The 22407-nt window shown below is 36.5% G+C and overlaps 1 protein-coding gene across 3 annotated transcripts in view; it reads right to left on the reverse strand.

The window, feature by feature from the left end:
• Phip (pleckstrin homology domain interacting protein) overlaps window positions 1-22407 on the reverse strand; it is a 116525-nt gene that overhangs the window by 4606 nt on the left and 89512 nt on the right. For all 3 annotated transcript variants that reach the window (XM_023718739.1, XM_023718737.1, XM_023718738.1), the window contains exons 21-33: window positions 17417-17536; window positions 16435-16542; window positions 15967-16091; window positions 15763-15845; window positions 11731-11842; window positions 11482-11543; window positions 9073-9228; window positions 7496-7616; window positions 5886-6011; window positions 3099-3168; window positions 2748-2798; window positions 2177-2326; window positions 419-571 (exon numbers count right to left, since the gene is read on the reverse strand). In XM_023718739.1, coding sequence (XP_023574507.1) covers window positions 419-571; window positions 2177-2326; window positions 2748-2798; window positions 3099-3168; window positions 5886-6011; window positions 7496-7616; window positions 9073-9228; window positions 11482-11543; window positions 11731-11842; window positions 15763-15845; window positions 15967-16091; window positions 16435-16542; window positions 17417-17536 — 1437 coding nt within the window. The remainder of the gene's footprint in view (window positions 1-418; window positions 572-2176; window positions 2327-2747; window positions 2799-3098; window positions 3169-5885; window positions 6012-7495; window positions 7617-9072; window positions 9229-11481; window positions 11544-11730; window positions 11843-15762; window positions 15846-15966; window positions 16092-16434; window positions 16543-17416; window positions 17537-22407) is intronic.

Raw genomic sequence — 22407 nt, forward strand, 5'->3', positions numbered from 1 at the left:
GCTATGAACTCTGTTTTTACGGAAACTACTTCTGAAGGTTTGCTACCAAGGATTCCTGCCCACTCTTTCACTAGAGCACACCACCCCTTTGTTGTGTCTTCTTTAACCCAAAAGAGTAATTAGTTATTTGATTTTTACTTATTTCTGTACTCCCAAAAAATTCTCCCGTATGTTAATGTATGCAACAGCCAGAACGCGAGCTCTCACTAGTCCAGTGCATACAAAGACAACGTGCACACAGCAGCTACTGAATCACTAGACTTTAAGAAAGTGAACCCCTTAAACCTCGCAGAGTGACAGCAGTCAGAGTTCACAGAGGGAAATGAGAAAAAAGGGCAGCAGGACACTGTTCACTAGAAAGTTAACTTTAAATAAGCAACATGTAGCTATTTAGCACAAAAGAAAACTAGGTATGTACCCTTGATCTTTTGCTTGGTGTATATGCTTTGGAATTACTAAAAATAAGCCTGACATCTTTACATAACTCCATCGGTGACTCATAGTTTCCAGCCTCTAAAGTTTCTCTTACAGTAGCAAAATCCATTGGCGTATCAATAATGTCTCTGTAGTCCTAAAAGGGAGAAAACAAGTCCTATTATTATCACTATACTTCTCAGCACAGGATTTGTGCAGGACAAGTTCTAGGACTACTAGTAAACACTCGGTAAAAAACCCTAAACCCCCAACTTTATACTACCTGTAAATTCTAAATGCTACCCACTCTCTGCAACACAACTCCGTGACAGGAGAAAACACAGAGTGAGCAAGAACAGGCCCATTCCTTATGTGTGGAGGCCTGAGCTGGACTGCGATTTGCAGGGATCCAGAACCATGAACAGTCACACAGTCTTTCAACTTCACTTCAGAAGGAAGATCCAAGGCTCAAGGCCTCTCTTCACCTCACTTGCAGGCAGGTAGGGTCTCATTATTTGCTAGTATCTACACTGCTCTGAACACAGAAGAGGTGACTGCATTCTTAAATGTATTTTTATAATTTGGAAAAAAAGGTATTTTCTTTATAGAAATTTGTTTTTTATTCCCTGAAGGCATTCCATGTAACTGTAGTATTCTAGAAACAGAATCCAGATGTCTGTTCAGGAAACAGCTGCCTGTCATGGAGAGCTACGCCTAAGTTGAGTACTAGTAAAATGAGCAGGATTAACCGGAGTTCTAAGTCTCTTCCATTTCTTTGTTTTAACGTCTTTTCATCTTTGAAGTTTTGATCTATTATTCTTGGCAATGCTTTTTTTCATATAGATTACACTCAGGAATCCTGCTTGGTCAAGTATTTCTCAGCCAAGAAAACTCATCCAGAGCACCTCTCTCCGTTCCAGGTATTCTTCTCTGCAATTTCTGGTATCTTTTGGTTAGGCTCATTGAACCCACCATTATTGCTTTCAGATTTTCCATATCCTTTCTTTGTGCACAGCATTCTATATAATTTTTTCAGATCTAGAATTTCTCTTACATTTAAGATTATGCTTCTATTTTGAAAATGACAGTAAGTCATTCTATGATGTTTATCAATTGATGATACTTCTGTATTTTCACTGTGAAGTTGAAACACAAATATTAAGTCAAGAGCATATTACATCTAGGCTAATATACTTTCAAACTTTCATTTGAAACCAAGAATGTTATTTGAACCACATAATCTTTAATCTAAAGAAATCTAAACCTTAATTTTGATGGCTGTGATTATATGCTAAAATATTTGAATCATGTTTATTCAACTTTTTACAATGCATTCCATAACTATTATATGTAATACCTGGATATATACAATAATGCCACCTTGTAAGTGTATGCTGTATCCCACCATTTAAAACTACGCCTTATATATGCTCATCTCTATAAATCTATAGAGAAATAGGTATTACCATTTTTTAGGTAATGGTGCTCGTGGGAGGTAATTAGTAAAAATTATATTCAGATGGGAAAACTAAATGACGAGCTCAAAATCAGAAAACTCTTTAAGAACAGAGCTGTAGTAATTAACCTGATTCTTTTGAAGAATTCAGGGCATTCTACATTTTACTACACTATGCAGCTGCACTATATACAACCAAATAGTGAGAACGTGTATGAAACAATAAAAATAAAATATAGTAAAAAAAAAAAAAAAAAAAGAAGTGGGAAACAAACAGGCAAGCCAATTACTTGGAAGAATACTTACTGGATATTCCAGGAGATCGACAGGCTGGCGGAAAGGCTCCGAGTCTTCACACTGAAATATGAGGTTTAATAATTCTTCACACTGTTTCTTCCATGCTTGAACATCATAAGACTGAGCTCTGTTACGCAGTCTCCTTCTAGGTTGATGGTCCTGAGATACAAATGTTTACTGATATTAATGAAACACACACACACACACACAACTTACCTGAAAGACTTAGGTCCACAAGTACTTTGGAGCATTTCCTTGTACTTTACTAACTAAATATACCTAAAAAAAAAAAAAAAAAAAAAAAAAAAAAAAAAAAAGATATTCTAAAATCCAAAGGCTTCTGTCAGTTTAGTGCTCAAAACTTTTTTTAATTTTGGACTTTCAGATTAGGGATATTTAAGTGTCATATAGTACCAGGAATCAACGAAAATGGTCACTTATTTCCAAAAAACATGCATTTTGATTCAAACTGATTTGAAAGTAATACTTTATCTGCCTTTAAAACTGCTAAGAGTACACATCAAGCTCTTAATATGTTTCGAGTCCCACAGAGCTTGTACAAAAGCAACACCCCTCTCACCTTCCTTTTTCGGGTAGAAGTTCCTGGTGCATCTGCATCTTTTTCTTCTTCCTGAGGCAAGAAAGGATCAGACTTAGGACACACTCGAGTTTATTAGACTCAACATTATATGCGAATCCATGCTACATATAATGCATATATACACTGAAGTTCTTTATTGACTAAAGTCTCTCCTTTTTTGAAGTATTATCTTTTGCGACTAAGAAAATCTTGAATACTGTTTTATAAAAAAATAAACTGTATCACTGGGCAAAAATTATTTCCATAATAGCTTTTATCTAAAAACTGTTGCACGTAAATCTTATGTACAACATAATGTAAATATAGTAATCATAATGAAATATTACTTACCTCAGAGTCAGACAATACTTTCTTCTTCATTGAATTATAAAGTGGAATTATGTTGTAACAAGTCTGATCTCTAAATAAAAATTAAATGGTAATACATAAGATGAAAGCCATGAGATTTGTTATCTCTAAAACCTATTCCTAAAACCCAGACTTTAAGACAGAAGTAAAGGTCTCCATCGGCTGCCTGCCACCTCACACGCGCTGCAGGACACCTGCCCTCCTCGGTCTTGCTCAGCCCCGCCACACCCAGGACACTTTCCACTCTTGGCCTTTAAGGTAAAGCTAACACACCACCTATATTTCACTCCTTCCTTTCATCCTTAAATGTAATGCCATAATATTTGGTCCGTAGTCATTTTCTCTGACACCATCACCTAAAATTGCAGCTCTAACTTGAAGTGCTTCTCCCTATTCTTTTCCCTTTTTATTTTTCTTTAATAGCACATAATCTTTATAGCATTTAAATGGTGAATTTTCCCTATTTTACCCCTTGATTTCTTCTTCAAACCCAATTAGTAATCACAGTGAAACTCCTGTGAGTTGTAGCCTATAAAATCTCTTGACATCTATACTTTCCTCATTTTCATAAATTATGCCCTATCACTGTTTTATCTGGTTACCTGTAAACAGTCAATCTGCCATTTATGCCTTTTATCTCCTCTCTGTATCTGTATTAGACACTTCAGTCCAATTAATACTTACAGCATAGTGTACAATACATTACTTCCAGGCTACAACACCTTTAACATTCCCTTGTTCCTGGAGGTACTTTAGAAGTCCAGTTCTTAGGCTGGTCCTCCTAACCCTCAATGAACAGGTTGCAACTTAAATCTGTCTACTGTATCCTACCATTTATACACACTCTCTACTTGACCGATGCCAATTACAATGTGCTACATAACTACTTTTCTATCTCATGTTATCCTTGCTCCTACAATGGCTTTCTTCTTGCCCGAGTCTCCCTAAACCCACTAGTGTCTACCTCTTCTGCATCATCTTAGCATACTTCTCTCACGTGGCCAAATCTCCTCTGTAGTGACCATCTCCTATCTAGACTTCCAATTCTCTCATTAGCATAGTTTTCCTTAAGTCACAGTAGATTCATATTTATCTAGTCCATAAGACTGTATTAAGAGGGTAAAATCAGTCTTTTCTATCTGAAAATATTTATTACATCACTTTGCATATGCCTATTGCTGAAATTTTGTTAAATAACTATAAAAAGTACAATGATCAAACTTTCAAGCTTTATAACTCCCACCTTGAGAGTAACTTGTAACATACATCCAAGAAATCCTGGAGGCTTATTTTCAGAAATACAAACTTTTTAGATATTAATCTGAATTTCAAAATGATTACTTAAAAGAAACTTTTTACACTACTCCAAATGTAAAAATTTTCATGTAAATTATTTTACTGAAACAATTATTTTTTTACTGTGATTCTAGACTCTTACTTCTGTGAAAGAGAGGTACACATATACATTTCTCACAGTTTCAAAGTTACAGACAGGTGAGTTCACATTTTATTATTAACTTCCCTGAAGAGAGGCAAATCACAGTAGTAAAAGCCCCCAAATTACTCAGAAACTAAGAGTGCTATAAGCACTCGAAGGCTAAGTTTGATTTCCTAAAAATGATGAGGCTCATTTTGGGGGGATGTAACTTTAAAAAATTAAGTTTATGTCATACCCATAATGATCACATTCATCATAGTGTACCCACATGTACAGCAGCAGTTTGTAACATCCTGAATGTCCATCAACTGATGAATGGATTCCATTTTAACACAATGGAGCAATATTCAGCCATAAAGGATCAACTGGAGACTTTTCTAGATAAATGGATGCACCTTGAGACCACACTCTTTAAGTGAAATAAATCACACACATGTAAATATTGCACTGTTTCTCTGATGTGAGAAACAAATTGTAAATGACTGAAATGTGTCATAGGTATTGTAAAACAGAAAGGAACTGTTCAAAGAAAGGGAAACTAGGGCAGAGGATGGGTGAAGGAACAAAGGAAAAAGTAATGAGAAAGAATGGTAAATTTTCCCTATTTTACCCCTTGATTTCTTCTTCAAACCCAGTTAGTCATCACAGTGAAACTCCTGTGAGCTGTAGCCTCTAAAATCTCTTGACATCTACACTTTCCTCACTTCCCTAACTTATGCTCTATCACTGTTTATCTGGCTACCTGTAAACAAAGCTTGAAGCATTTAAAATACTCACTGAGAAAAAACTTAAATCAGAGCAATCTTCCCTACCAAGATACACAACTCATGTCTCCATTTTTTAATTCTGAAGATGCAAGTCACTCTATGGCTAGATGAGATCCACAAGACAGAGGAAAAGGCTTTGGCCTTGCTCTGCTGTCACCCTCCTGATATGGAATTGGCGTGTGCGGAAGCTCTGAAGCTGATGCCGGCATGGTGCTGACTGCTAGCTGTGCCCCAAGCGGCAGAGCAGCACAGACACTTTGCACGCAGCCTCAGACACCTCCACGTATTGCCTCAGGTCTGCACACAAGGAGCTTTCTTATCTGTAAGATTATTATTTGGCCTCGAACTAATGAAGGCAAAATACTACATGTTCACTAAATCTATAATTCGTTTAAATGCTTTTTTCTTTAGGTAAGGGCTTCTATTTTGAGATGTTACCTGCAAGAACAAAGGCTCACCAATGTAAATGACAATCGTCTTTAATATTTCAGCATTCTACATTACATTTAGAAATCAGTGCCAATGACTGCTAACAACTGCTGTAATTAAACATAAGTGACTCACTTTATGAAATGTAGGAGAAGATCAGTCACAAATTTGGCAGATTTCACAATCGGGCTTCCCGGCTCATTAAATGTTCGTGTATTATGTTCTATATATCGAATTTCCCACATTAGGGAAGAAACCCGCCTTCAAAAACAAAAAAAAAAAAAAAAAAAAGTTAAGTCTTAACCTCATCATATTTAGGTATGTGCGCACCTAACAAATTCAGGACATCGTAACCTTCCAATTGCAGTTGTAAACTAATCAAATCACTTACATCTTCAGTTTTCAAACCTGATTTGCACTGGGGCAATGCAGAGCAGCTCATGGACTTGTACACAGAGCATGTGGGGAAGGCGTGCTACAGCAGCAGCGCCTTCTCAGGAGGGGAGAAGCTTCAGTTTTTGCTTTATATGTTTGCCATGGACAGTATCATTTTTTGACAATAACCACCTCTGGCTTCTGCAAATAAAGCTATTTTGACCTAACTGCAGTATTATTAACCAAATGACATACACAAATGAAAAATTGATAGCCTGCTTATGAGATAGAAAAATACCATGTGTGTAAGAAAACTAAGAAGTACGTTAATGCTAGATATGCTTTGTAATTCCTCCAAGAAAAATCACAATGTGACTCCTAAGAATATCATCCAGTTGTAGCCAAACTTAATAAAGATAACACTTAGAAAATCGTACCATTTCTAGACAGAAATATGCTGTTATACAGACACACAAGCATACAAAAAAAATTCTGTGTATTTCAAACAGATTTGCAAGGTTTTATTTTATTGATATTGGGAAGCATTTAAAAGAAGCATGCTTGAGGGTGGGACAGTTCGGAGAAAAGCTCACAGCCCACCCTCCAACTCGGGAGTGGCGGAACCTGTGGCGCATATGAGCAGCAGGCTGCGGGCATCACTGAAAGCTTTGAAAGTGCTGCTGCTGCTGATGCAAGGGAATGCAGCATCTCAGTGCTTCGGACCACCACTGATGCATCAGCAAATTTACCTGACAAGATCAGAAATTTTTAAAGTCTGGTATCTAACAATTTAGTTTTCTTTATTACAGTGATTCTCCATCTTCCAAAGCCTGCACTAATGTTTATGAAAATAGATAACTCGAAAATACAAATCAGCTGAAATTATGCCAATTTTTAAGCTGTAGTTCTATTTTATGCTAGACTTTAATTATGAAAAACTGAACCTTTCCTAATTCTGTTTTTCAATAGTATATGCATTAAAATACTAAATTTATGATATTTTACGAAAAAACACTATGAACATAGATGTTATCTAGGAGAAAATATTTGAGCTTTCTTTATAAAATATCATGTGAAGAAAGCTGAGCATTAGCACTGCATCACACAGAGAAACACTTGCACCTAGGAGGTGTTCTCAAAGTGTCCTCCAGAGGTATGGCGCTCGACTCCAATCCAGGCCACAGGCCTTCCCAGAACATCCCTGAAGTGTAGGACACCAGATTCTATACTAACATGACCCCTAGGTGATTTGTATGTGTAGTATTTGTTCACACATGAAGTTGAGAAACTTCACTACCGACATTCAATAAACAGGTGAAAGAACCTTTTAACGTATTCCCTTTAATAGTAAAAAATCAAATTATTCTAACCTGTAAAATCGGTTTTCCAGTCTTTCTTTAATTGTACTGAGATCTGTTGGATACGCCACTACAGTGCAGTACATGGGATAAGCCTGTAGATCCACAGGGGCTACAAATGCTGAAGCAATATCTAAAATAAACAAGCAAACAAATAGTAATTTTTAAGCTTAAAGTAATTAAGAACTGCTTGAACTAAGATTTGATTAATCCTAATTTATAAACATTAGTCTGCTACTATCTTTCATAAAAAATATATAGAACTTAATAAAGGGCAACCTCACTTTCTACGCATACATTTACAATGCAAATTCTATGATATTTTAAACTCAGATTCATTGGGGTGAAAAAATGACCTCTGAACATATACATACATTTCTATAATTACCTGGTCAAACCTGAATGTAAATTATTTTAAAGAGCTGTTTATCATTAACACTGTAACATATTTCATTCTAACATAACCTGACACTTAGCAAAACTAACCACGTGCTCTAATTATTACAGCATCATTCTGTTATGAAGGATCAGACAAACCACAAGTTTCTTACTCAACCATCAATAAATGGCACAACAGACTGACAGTAAAAATAAGAACACAAAATCACATCCTATGTTTTTGGTCATTCACATGTGAAAACTACTTTGTATTTATAAATATTGATAAAATCACTGATGATTTTATTCATAAAACTTTTTATAAAGTAGTGCCATTTCACAACATATTAAGGGCTGGAGATTTCAGTTCAGTGACATAATGCCTGCCTGACCTGAACAAAGACCTGATGTCAACCCCTACGTGGCATGCTGTGGGAGGGTGGTGGTGTTTATCCTTTATGTCTGAATATGCAACCATCTGTGACCTCACCATTTCTTATTGATATTAATCTGAACTTCTCCCAGGTTCTCTGGTGCAGATTCCTGCTGCCAGAGCGGGCTGCTATAAACCACACTGAGCTTGCAGATACTCTGGAGTCCAGAGCTCAGAAAAATCAATGCTCATGGTCACTGCTCTCTTTCCTTTTAATGAGGCAAATCCATTAATACTTTCTCTTCTCCACCCTTCACTGGTTCAGCTATCCAAGTAATTAAAATTTAGTTTACAACACCTTCAATTCACATCATGTCACCTTGAGCATGTCAAAGCATTTCAAATCAGGATATGAAGAATCTAGATTTTTCATATATTTCTGACACTTATGGGAGGCACTCTCATACTTGACTAGAAGAATTCAATTTTAACCATTTTAGATATTTAAGTCCTATTTTAAGACTTTAATAAAAAGATTCCAGTTAAAAATGTTTCAAGTTATATATGGAGGTGCGTATCTGTAATTCTGGGAGGCTGTGGCAAAAGGATCACAAATTTGAGACTTGTATAGGGCACTTAGCAAAATACTGCATTGAAATGAAAAATAAGGTAGGGGCCCAGTCTGGTTCGAAGAGCAAGGTTCAATGCTCATTACTAGGGAAAAAACAAAAGTTGGAAGACCACTGACATGGCACTACAGGAAGAGTGGTTCCAACAGGAACTTTCCTGCACTTTGCTTTTTCCTCCCCATCTGTCCTCCTGCGCTGTTCCTTCTTACCTAGTGTCATCAGCTGATTTATTCCCGCAACAATTCTTTCACACTCTTCATCTCTGGGATTGGTTCCCCATTCTCCATCTAGAGGTTTATAGATCAATGATCTGCATTCAACGTCAGTTAAAGGAACACTAGTACCTAGTTCTTCAGGAAATACAGCTGAAATGTAGAAAGGAAAGCAGATCAGTGAGAACAGCTGGCGAATGGTATTTAGATAATATATAAAAAGCAGAACTGCTAAGACTGGACATGTTCAGGGTGATACTACAGACTGAAGCAGAACTGATGTCACAAAACTATAAAGTAAATTGAAAAGATTAATAGAGTATTATTTTCAAAGGAAAATAATTTCTATGGTAAAAATATTTAAACATTTTAAAGATATTACCATTATAAATTATTTTCTATATAAACAACAAAAAGCCAACACCCCTATTGCCTTGTAATCCAATTATAATTAAAGGAAAAAGCAGCACTATACAAAGCTCCTACTCTGCATGCACAAGGCCCTGTGTTTCACCCCTAGAACTACATTATTTTTTTTTAAAAAAGCAAAACTTAGAGTTTTCTAAATCACCTTATAAATACTATATTTACCCTGATAAGCACACAAGGTCAATGTAAACTTAAAAAACAAAACAAAACACCTTGTTTCAAGAATAATCAAAGTCTCAAAGGACTGAGAATAATAAGTAATTTCTATGCTTTTTGCTCTGAAGTGATGAAGGGTATGCTTTACAAATGTCTAAATTTTAACACTGTAGTTAAGAGAAACAGAGGATAATGACAGCACAAACTCTACAAAGGTACTAGGCAATATTAGCTCCGGGTGAGAGTTTATCAGAGATATGCCACCATGTGTGTTCAATCAAAATTATTCTTGCTTGTACTGTACATAAGCTCTGTGTGTGCACATGGATGTATATCCAGACAGAAAAAAATACTCCTATCATATGCAGAGGTGAAGTACAATCATTCAACTCACAAACTCAGAATAATTGAATGACTTTAATTCCAACTTTCACCAAGAGACAAAACCAAGATTAGCCACATAACATGGCTACAAGCTGATTTAAGAAACTTTAGTTTTCAGCTGCTCTAATTTAGCTATGAGATGAAAAATGTAGTGATAATTTGTTAATGACAATTTTTGCAAATAACTAGTCTTATACAGAGAATACCAACATGATTAGTCTATGGCTTCCCAGGCTGGATTTACTTGAGCCAGTAATTTTCTCCTGTCTGAATTTTTAGGGAACATTAACTTTTCAGCAATTCAATTTTTAAAAGATAATCTCTATACTGTAAATCAGAACCTTATCTTATTAAGAGATGGCATAATATGCTGGTGTCTGCAGTACAGACTGAAGTATGATGTACGATGCCCTCACCCCAATCTATACAAATTACCATTAGCTTATAAGTTTTTATGATTACTCACACACAAATGAAAGCATTTTCTGAAAACTGAAACAAATTACTACACCAAGCTTAAAACAAAAACAAAAACCCCATGCCCCCATTAAGCCACACCCACCTTTTCTCAGAATAAAGGTGCCATAGTCATGCCTAGGGCTAATTCGCAAATCCTGAGTGTGTCTGGCCTTGGCCTGTGCAGGGCGTTACTGTTATTAATTACAACTACCTGTTCACTGAGTTCTAACGTGTCAGGCTCTATGTGAAGCACTCTCACATACAACACCATTTAATTCTCAAAGCAGCCCTGTAAGAAAGGTATCTGTCAGGGCCAGGGAGATGGCTCAGTAGAATAAGTGCTTGTCTGGCAAGCGCAAGAGCCTGAGTCCAATCCCTGGTTCTTCCCCCCCACAAAAAAAAAAGGTGAAAGAAAAGAAAAGAAAAGAAAAGAAAAGAAAAGAAAAGAAAAGAAAAGAAAAGAAAAGAAAAGAAAAGAAAAAAGAAAAGGTAGGTACCTGTTTAGCTAATCAAAGGCTGAGTACTAAGAAGCTGACATCCAGAGACTGCACAGAACCTGCCAAAATCGTACAGACAGCAGCAGGGCAGGAACACCAATCTATGGCTGACTCCAAGATCAATCCCTAGTGAACTATGATGTCACACTCGTATGTATTCTGCTGTAGTCACAAAAATCTTCAACCCTCTAAATGCTCATTTTTAAAATGAGTGCATAATTAATAAAACATTTTAAATTCTTGTTTTATTAAGTTAATTTCAATCCTACCTGTGAAGACTACAGATTCCAGAGGGGCAAAAATTATGTCCACCTTGTTCACTGCGGCACTGCTCCTACCTCAGTGTCAGTAAGAGCTGTACACTGATTCAGCTTAGTAAGTATTTTCTGCTTCTACTTGGTCTTCACAATAACCCTTGGTACTACAACAAGTTAGCCAGTTTTATTTTAAAAAATCAGCTCCATAAGGTGCACACACTTACCATTATTAGGTATAAGCTCCATATCCCAAGGGCTCATCTTTTCTGTATCTCCATTGTCCCAGCTGTAAGAAAGAAAAAAATCTTAGATTAAAAAAATCTGAAGACTGAATTACAATTTGTATAAAATCACTTTATAAACATAATTGCTTCACTATTTAAAAGAAGCAATCTTCATCCTGTTATTACCAGGTGGAGAATAAATGGCATGCAAGCCTGACCTAACTAAAAATATGGCAGCCATCTCCTTACCAGACATTATAGCACTGAAACAAACTATCAGGGTATTCGGGCTGAAGAGGCTCCTGACTTTCAATGGTTCCAAACCACCAGGCATCGTCTATGACTGACCTGAACCGGTCACCTAGACAAAGCAAAAGCCATCTCATTACTCTGAGGTTTAGTTGCACTGAGATTGACTCTTTCCAAAGTGTAACTCTAAGGTACTTACACTGCTTGTATGAGTTCACAAAACATAAATGACCAACATATTCCAAATGTAGTATGCAAATTACATGCGGAAACAGTATTATAAAGCCACAAGAAGTCAAAGTGGTGTGCCTCACCCATTTCAAATCCCTTTTCATTGATTTCATTAGATAACATTTTAAGTTCATGATGACTATGTCCAAAATTTTGTTAAGGGGCTGGGTTTGGCTCAGCGGTAGAATGCTTGTCTGGCAAGATAGAAGCCCTGGGTTCAGTCCTTGGCACCAAAAACAAAAAATTCAACCTCCACTAAAAAACAATTCAACCAAAAATATACAGTAAAAATCAAAAAAGACCAAAAACAAACAAGGCAACTGCAAAATTTTGTTAAAATACAGCTAAGATAACTTCTGTTCAACAAATATTTATAATTAATCTTTAATTTCTTACTTTCCATATACAGGTTTTCTTCACCAACATTAAAGACCCAGCCTCAAAACAAAAGATGCAAAAAACCCAATCTGCTCTCCTTCACCTCAAACACTTGTAAGTAATACTATAAATATGCATTCTTCCTTTCATATTAAACCTAACAAACAAAAAATCCCACTAACTCTTGTAAACAGAGAATACAGCTTCTATTTCCTTCTCCCACTGCACTTGGGCATGGTGGTACTGCACTGCTTTTCACAAGGGCCTAATACGCTACTAGCACTATTAGCCCATTCCTAACATCTTCTCGGCCTCCCTCGCTGCCATTAGACCAAGGTGCACTCTTCCTCTGTCTTTCCGCTTCTTGACTTTTACATTACAACTTAGTAACTTGAGTTTTCTCCTGGCTAGCATAAGCAAGAGTTTGGAATACTTGGGTTCAAATACAGATGGTCTGTGTGACTTTAAACACAGTTACTTTAAGCTTCATTTTACTCATTGATAAAAGAAAAGCAATGATGTGATGTCTAACACATGGCAGGTTTTCAGTAATGCCTTCTAGTGAAATTTTTCATTTTTAACACAGTTAAGGAAAAGTGAATTAACTAATATAAAGCAGCTGCTTTTTTTTTCTTTTGTTTTTGCAGGGGTGCAGACCTTGTGGTGGTCAGGGAGGTACCGCTGCGTTGTTGAGCTACATGCTGGGTCTAACATCTGGATTTTTAAACCCATAACAACAATTTAATGCTTTTTTTTAAAAAAAATGCTTTCTTTTTTGAAAAATAAAACCAATTTAAAAACTTAAGACACATCGCATACAATATATTACAAAATTAAAAACACAGCAAAAGAAGTATGTCGATAAAAGGAAAAATGGACCCAGGAATCAGTCACCAGAGTATGTTTACACACTGAGAATGCACACACATCTGGACCCAAAGCCACGCAGTCTCACAGGCATGTTAGGAGAAAAGCACACAAAGAGGGGAGATGAAGGACCGTTGTGTATCTGTGTATTCAAGATGGTTAGGGTAGATATACAGCTACATTCTCTTAATTCAATGAATAGAGGGATTTGTTCTAATAGTGTCTGTAAATAGGATATCATGTCTGCATCTTGTACAGCAAATAACCACTAGAAAGAGAGTATGCAATGTGTTAATTATTGAAACTGTCCTACCAATTTGACTTAAAACTGTCTCATTGCTATTTGTTTCTCAATAAAATTATGGGGGAAAAAAGGAGAAAAGCACAATCTACTACTAAAGTCTCAAATTGTTCTTTAACTATAGGTGACACTGAACTTAGACAACACTATTTAATAAACACATTTTCTTTTTGGCAGAACCGGGGACTGAACTCAGGCCCGTGCACTTGCCAAGGAAGCGCTTATTTCGTTAAGCCATCTCTCTGGCCCCTAAACACATTTTCTTAAGGGTATTAATGTCTGAATCCAGGCCCTTCTGTATGCTATAGGACAAGTGTGTCACTTGTGAGGTACGTTCCCAACTCTTTTAAATTTTATTATTTATTTCATTAATGTATTTAGTTCAGGGCCTACAGGGCTTCACTACACTGATCAGACCTGTAGTGATCCTGTTTTCAGCCTCCCAAGCGCTGAGATTACAAGCCCAGTCTCAGTTGCCATTTCAGTGCACCCCGGGGGGCTGAGCCAGCACAGCACACCAGGGATTGAATCCCAGGGCCCTGACTGCTTCCACTGAGCTATCTAGCCAGCCCCAAATCCTTCCTTTGATTCTGATACAGGTTCTCAATGAGCTGGTCAGGCTGGCCTTGGTTTTGCAATTCTCCTGCCTCAACTTCCATATCAGCTGAGATTACAAGGATGCTTTGCAGAGCGTGTATTTTTAAAATAGTTTTATTCATTTATTTATTTGAAACAGGGTCTTGCTATGCAGCTTGGATGCACAGTGATCCTCCTGTCTCAGCCTCCCCAGTGCTGGATTACAGGCATCCACCACTACAATCAGTGTTGGTGGCTGGCACAGCACCCCCACCCCGAGTTCCAAGGCTGGCATGGCATGCGGTACAAGGGACCAAAATTCATGACCTCATGCTTGCCAGGAAAGCACTTAGATGCCGAGCTATCGCCCCAGACCCTGAAGATCATTCCTTACATTACAATGTTTACTGTAAGTTTCACAGATATATTTATGATCCTTCAGACAGTATTCTGCTAGAGAACGAACTTGTCAATGAATGCTTAACCATGACCAACAATATCTGCACACTAATGATGAAGACAAGTAAACAGGAAGCTCTACAGCATTTCTGAGAAGCCTACCAGCATAATTTTAAATGGTAATTTGTAGGTGGATGCATTGCTCTTCAGACATAAAAGATCCATCAGACTGTAACTTTAGAACACCAATCTGTACACACGAAAACTTTATAAGATCTAAATGAAAAAACTGATACTTATTCATCTGAAATATCTTGATTCAATTTGTCACTAAGTATTGATATCTCTTAATTAACTGTATTAAAAGGAATGTATATTAAGTATGCATGTTTTATTATGACAATGAAAACAGTTACCAAGTAAAATAGCATGCAATTCTTCTCTTGTATAATTTTGGTTCTCTTCTAATAAGCGCTTCATTCTTTGGCTTTGTATGAATTTACAATTATATCTTCCCACATTTTCTAACAGTTTAAGCTATTAATGACACAGTTCAATATGATTTCCAAATTAAGTCAAACTTGTTTGGTAAGTTGGAAACTTGTTTGTCCTCTGGAGACTTCTCTCTTACAGAGCAAGTGCCTCTGCACTCATCATTTCCTAGACCTGGCAGACGGCTACTGCCCTGAGACTTCTCTTGACTGTTACCTTCAAATTCCTTTTGGTTTTTCCTACTTTATACAATTCCCTAAGCAACAAGGTCAAAGTTTTTTCTTCCTTGGTTTACTCTCTGCCCTGCCCCAGCCAAGCTAGCATCCTCTAATGGAACTGAAGAAACAGGAATGATACATCCATTGCTGTATATAGCCCAACTATGTGCTAAATATATACAACACTTTACTCCAAGTAAGCAAGCAGTGGTTTTGTTTGAAAATAAACAGAACTACTTAACAAATAGCAAATCCATTTGTATCTATGTTAATGCATCCCTTAAATGCCTGGAAATTTTTTAATTTTAAAAATAGTAATTTTAAACATTGTAAGCATTAAACACCACCACCAGCAGTTTAGCTTTGGTCCTAGTTCAAATTAATGTACTTTTTATTAAGTGCTCTTCAGGCTCTGAATATCAATTGTCACTAATATTTTTAAATTAATCCAGCATGTAAAAACCCTTAAAAGAAAATACTCTCATAACTGTGTACTCTTATAAACAGTTACCAATTACGAGAAAAAAAAAATGTTTTAAATTGAAGTATTTTCAATCTTAAATCACCCACCTATATTCCACCGCCTGTATTTTGCATCATCAAACTGTTGTCTCAGGACCAGGAAATCTATAACATCAGGCATATCATGGTACCTAGTTACAAACAGAAACAAATTAATTAGGTCTAAACTTAAAAGTACCTAAAATATACATAAATTTCTTAAAACACCAAATCTGCAATACTATGAAACATGTTCCTTTCAATAGCTCTTACTTCATAGTAAATGATCCACCAGTCAGTTTACCAGTATCTGGATCTAAAAAAGCAAGTTTAAGGCAGCAAAGGGTAGGTAATCCCACTTCATATTTTATGCCAACTATTTTCATCAGTTCTTGTTCCTAAAATAGAAAAATTAAGAAATCATCTTCAGAGCACCAGATAAGTCTGAATTGCTAATAAATCTAAAGGTAATCAACTTTATATCTACACTTCAGGACTTAAGTGTCGTCCAATTTTCACTGTAACTAAATTTTGTACCCAAATTATAAACTTTAATGCGGAGTATTAAGTTGGCACTTCTGTGTTTCTTTGGTTGAGAGTTAAACACCTATGCCACAGGACTACTTCAAAGAAAACTGTTTTCATGAAGAGTTTCTTATGGTGAAAACAGTAACACTTGACAGAATTTTCTCCACACTCTTTAAGCGTATCATTTGCTTTAATAATAAATCAACACCATACCCGTAATTCCATTTTATGCCATGGTTGTTTTTTAGGATTAATACTATAAATTTTATTTTTCCGGGCCATTTCAACATATGCTTCATGTCCTTGTCGGAAATAATAGACCTAAAAAATAAAAGTCACAATTTTAAAATCTGGATGTGTTCCTAAGACACAGGTTGTGAGCCAGCCACTCTTTCAGATATCCAAATGACCTTCAAGCTACAGAAATTCTAACTTCTGTTCCTGCTCTCTTTAAGCACGCGGTCTCTACACATGTAAAAATTCTTAAAACTCAAACACTGTGTGTGTCAGGGTACATCTCAACACTATAGGGCCTACCTAGCAGATGCAAAGTCCTACACTTGTGTCCTTGCTCCTCGCCCTGTCCCCATTCAATGTTCCTATTTTAACATACATCTTAAGGGAAAACTAACTGTAAATATGTAAATAAATTAACATTGTTTGAAATAAAGTTAAATTAAAATATTCTGACACATCATATTTTTAACCCTTAAATTTTTAATTTAAGTTAGAAAAAGCAATAAAATCTTACTTAAATGTCAGGGTTTCTTTTTTAAATCTTTTCTTTATTTGGTACAGGAAGGGTCTAACTATACAGCTCAGACCTGTAGTCATCCTCCTGTCTCAGCTTCCCCAGCACTGGGATTACAGACATGCACTACCATGCCCAGGGTTCTGGGCCAGCACAGCACACTCTACTGGGGAGTGAACCTGGGTCCTTGCGCTTGCCAGGCACACAAATTTCAGTTTTTAAAAATACCAACAAAATTTCCTTTCTTACAATATTTAAATTACCACAGTTATTTATAATAATTAGATTTGTCCTAATTGTCTTAACTATTCAGTTTAGGAACACAATGAAAAAGAGATAATTTTGAGAACTTGCTGTAGTCATCTAGAGTTAAGTTTTAATAGCTATAAAAACAAATGCTCAAGGTTATTAGCTGAAAAATAAAAAGATAAACAGTGTCAGCACCTCGTCCCCCATCTGGGGCACAAATGGGCATCTCCGGGGAAGGGTGTCCGTGATCCACGTAGAAGGCAGCCATTCCTCCAGTGTCAGACCATTCCCAGTGAGTTCTCCCACAGCCAATCTCTAAGAAAGTGTGAACATTTGAGAGTAAAATTACCATGAAAACACAAAACAGACACAGGGTTTGGCAAAGGATTTCCATGAAAATTTTATTCTTTAGCATTAAAAAAACCCGAATCTTATCTTGAAGGAAAAAAAAAAAAAAAAGGCAGTGGTAGCTACAGGACATTCAATTTCTCCAAATCAATGACAAAAAGAGAACCCAAATCAGCAAACATTCACGCATGGTCACACCTGAAGTGTAAGCGCCAGGAAATTGTCTCCTTTTGAAAATACTGATCTAATAAACACACCATATAACAAATCAAGACATACCTGAGCACTGAATCACATTCTTAGTGGGTTCGTAAGAACTAAGTTAAGACAGTCTTTTTTTTTTTGTGTGTGTGTGTAACCGGGGATTGAACACAGGCCCTTGCACTTCCCAGGAAAACGCTTATTCTACTGAGCCATCTCCCCAACCCCTAAGACAGTCTTATACGACCCATGCAGCACTACGGGATGTAGGAGGCTAATTATTCTCATGCTTGTTCCTAGTCTGAGAATGTTCTCTCCCCTTATTACTCCCCCTTTTCATTACTCCTGGCTCATAAAAAAGTTAGGTCTCTCAGATCTAACTTTATTTTTAACTTTGCTATTTACCCATAATGGTCTTGACATTACCACCTCAAAAGTAGGAAAACCTGTCTAGAAGACTTTACTGTCTAATATTACTTATAAGTAGCAAAACTGTATGCAATTGATTAAAAATGTTGTGCTTTATGGATCATTTTCTAAAATAGACCAAATACTACTCCACACATCATGATTAAGTATATGTAGCAAGAAAACAGAAATTATCCCATGCATATTATCTGACCACAGTGCAATGAAACTGGAAATAATCAACAAAAGAAATAAGAAAACCCCCCTAAATACATGGAAATTAAACAACACCCTATTCAGCAACCAATGGGTCACAGATGAAATTAAACAAGAAATTCAACAATATCTACAATTCAATGAAAATTCAAACACAACTTATGAGAATTTATGGGATACGATGAAAGCAGTTCTCAGAGGGAAATTCATAGCTGTGAACTCATAGATTAGAAAAACAGAACGGGAACAAATAAACACCCTAATGCTACACTTCCAACATCTAGAAAAGGAAGAGCAAACCAAACCCAGAGCCCAAAGATGGGAAGAAATCATAAAGATTAGAGCAGAAATTAATTAAATCAAAACAAAGAAAACAGTTCAAAGAATTAATAAATCAAAAAGCTGGTTCTTTGAAAGATTCAACAAAATCAATAAGCTCCTAGCTAACCTCATCAAAAAGAGGAAAGAAAAAATTCAAATACAAACAATAAGGAATGAAAAGGCTGTAATTACCACAGATCCAGTGGAAATGCAGATTATCAATAGCTACTTTGAGAATCTTTACTCCCACAGAAGACACAGAGGAAATGGACAGATTCCTAGAAAGCTACAAATCACCAAAATTGAATCCAGAACATTTAACAACTCTCAATAACTGCCAATGAAATATGAAATGGAATAAAAAACCTACCGACAAAGAAAAGCCCAGGTTCTGATGGATTCATAGCTGAATTCTACAAGAAATTTATGGAAGATACAATCCCTGTACTCCTCAAACTCAATGAAATTGAAAAGGAAGCAATCCTCCCAAAATCATTCCTGGAGCCAAGTATTATACTGAAACCAAAGCCAGGGATAGACACAACTAAAAAAGAACTACAGGCCAATCTCCCTCACGAACATTGATGTAAAAATCGTCAATAAAATCTTAGCAAATAGAATACAGTAAATCAGCAACAAGATCATATACATCATGACCAGGTAGGATTCATCCCAGGGATGCTAATACACTCTATCAACATAGCAAAAATGAAAAATCACATGATCATCTCAATTGATGCGGAAAAGGCTTTTGACAAAGTCCAACACTCATTCATGTTCAAAGTCCTACAGAAAATAGGAATAGATGGCTTCTACTTCAAACTGATAAACGCCATTTATGACAACCCAGCAGCTAACATAACTCTAAATGGAGAAAAACTGAAATCTTTTACTCTTAGATCTGGTACAAGACAAGGATGTCCTCTATTACCACTCCTATTCAATATAGTTCTGGAATCATTAGCTGTAGCCATTAGACAAGAGAGAAATAAAAGGAATAAAAATAGGTAAAGAAGTTAAACTATCATTATTTGCGGATGACACAATACTTTACTTGGAAGACCCAAAAAACTCCACCAAGAAACTACTAGAATTAACACACAAATTCAATAGCATAGCAGGATACAAAGTCAATACCCAAAAGTCAATAACATTTCTCTACACAGATAACAAACACACTGAGAGGGAAATTAGAGAAACACCACCTTTTACAATAGCACCGAATAAAATGAAATACTTTGGAATTAATCTAACTAAAGAAATCAAAAGATCTTTTCAAGGAAAATTACAGTACTCTGAAAAAAAGAAATCAGAGAGGATTTCAGAAAATGTAAAGATATTCCCCGGATAGGAAGAACCAAAACTGTGAAGATGGCCACACTCCCAAAATTGCTGTACAGATTTAATGCAATCCCTACCAAACTACCACCAACATACCTCACAGAGCTAGAGAAATCATTCCTAAAACTGATTTGGAGCCAGGAAAGACCTAGAATAGCAAAGACAATCCTGGCCAACAAAGACAAGGCAGGTGGCATTACCATTCCTGACTTGAAATTATACTACAAAACTACTGTGATAAAATCAACATGGTATTGGCAACGAAACAGACCTGAGGATAATGGAATAGATTAGAAGATGCAGAGGCCTCTACAAACACACTCAGCCACCTGACATTCGACAAAGGGGTCAAACACGCTTACTGAAAGAAAGATAGCCTCTTTAACAAATGGTGCTGGAAAAACTGGCTCTTCTACATGCCATAAACTAAAACTTGACCCAGGTCTATCACCGTGCACTAAGCTAACGTCAAAATGGATTAAAGATCTAAACATTAAGACAGAAACAGTAAATCTCCTGGAAGAGAAAATAGGAGGAAGTCGTGAAGACAGAGGGGTAGGCAGAGTTCATGAACAAAAATCAAATTGCACGGTTAACACTTGAAAGAACTGGGACCAACTCGTATTGAAAAGTTTTCACACATCAAAAGAAATTGCCAATGAAGTGAAAAGACAACCCACAAATTTGGAAAAAACCCTGGTAAGCACTCAGACAAAGGTCTGCTCTCTAGAATTTATAAAAAACTAAAAACCATTACGGTCCCAAAATTTAAAGACCCAATCCAGAAATGGGCATCTGACATGAACATACACTTCTCAGAGGATGAAATTAAAGAAGCGAATAAACATATGAAAAAATGTTCCATATCACTAGTCATCCATGAAATGCAAATTAAGACAACACCAAGATACCATCTTACCCCAGAAAGAATGGCTGTCATAAAGAAATCAACCAAAAACAATGTTGGAGAGGCTGTGGGGAAAAAGGAACCTTTCTCCACTGCTGGTGTGAATGTAGACTGTTGCAACCATTATGGAAATCAGTGTGAAGACTCCTTAAAAAAACTAGAACTGGAGGGTCCAGGGAGATGGCTCAGTAGAATAAGTGCTTGCCTGGCAAGCATGAGGGCCTGAGTTCAATCCCTGGTTCTGGAAAAAAAAAAAAAAAAACAAAAAACAAAAAACTAGGACTGGAAATCCCATTGAGGACAGATATCCCTCTACTGGAAATTTTCCTGGAGGAACTGAAAACATCGTATCATAGTGATATATGTGTATCTATGCTTATAGCAGCACAATTTGGGATAACCGAATCTTGGAAACAACCAAGATGCCTGTCACCTGAGGAATGCATGAAAAATATGTGCTATTTTTATACAATGGAGTATTACTCAGCTATAAAGAATGATAAACTTGAAGCCTTCATATTTAAGTGGATGCCACTGGAAGATATACTCATAAGTGAAATAAACCAGACCCACATTTGTAAATACTGTATATTCTCCTTAGTGTAAGAACTCAAAAGAAGAAATACAAATAGAAAGGTATATAACACAATTAAAAGGAAAGCGAGAACTTGAGGATCAGACAATGAAGAGAGAGCAAGGAAAAAAGCTAGGAAACATGACAGGGGCAAAGCCATACAATTACATGTACAAGATGAATAAGGCAATGATGCTGAGAATCTTCAGCAGTTTTTCAAAACTAGCCATTAATTGATAGGATTCTCACCATAACTATACATGGTGATACCTGTGAACTAAGCAAGTGCACTGAAGATGGCAATGTGTACTAGTAGGATCATGCTTGCAGTGCCTGTCATTCTGGTGTTCTGAATACATGCTGCTTGTCATGACACGCTGGTTGCTGCTGTGCTATCTTTTGGGCAGATGTTTGTTTAAAAAGGAAGCGGGTGGCGAATGAAGGCAGGAGACAGGAAAAGGGATGTTGCGGGACTGTCTTGCTACAATGCTGCATATGGGTAGATTGCTAATCTGTGTAAAAATATGTAATTGTTTATTCCTTTTTTTATTTTTTTCTTTATATTCTGTAGGGACTCAAAGTTTAACATATCACTACCTGACAGAAAATACTTGTTTCATGTTATGTCTAAGATATTTGATATTCAGACAGATAGTGAGGTTAAGCTCAACTGCCTATGTTGTAGGGTAATAATAATGAGCTTCTCTTCTGGAGGGTTAACAACCTAAGTTTGCAGACCAAAATTAGAGAAAAAGGAGGGCTGCAAGGACAGCTAACATTTTGACCCTAGCCTTTCAAGGTCAATTAAGACTCAGGACACAGCAGAACCTGTACTGTAACATCATGTAACTCAGTTGTGTCCCAAATTTT

Source organism: Octodon degus, unplaced genomic scaffold, assembly GCF_000260255.1.
Source record: "Octodon degus isolate 3935 unplaced genomic scaffold, OctDeg1.0 scaffold00061, whole genome shotgun sequence".
NCBI lineage: Eukaryota > Metazoa > Chordata > Mammalia > Rodentia > Octodontidae > Octodon > Octodon degus.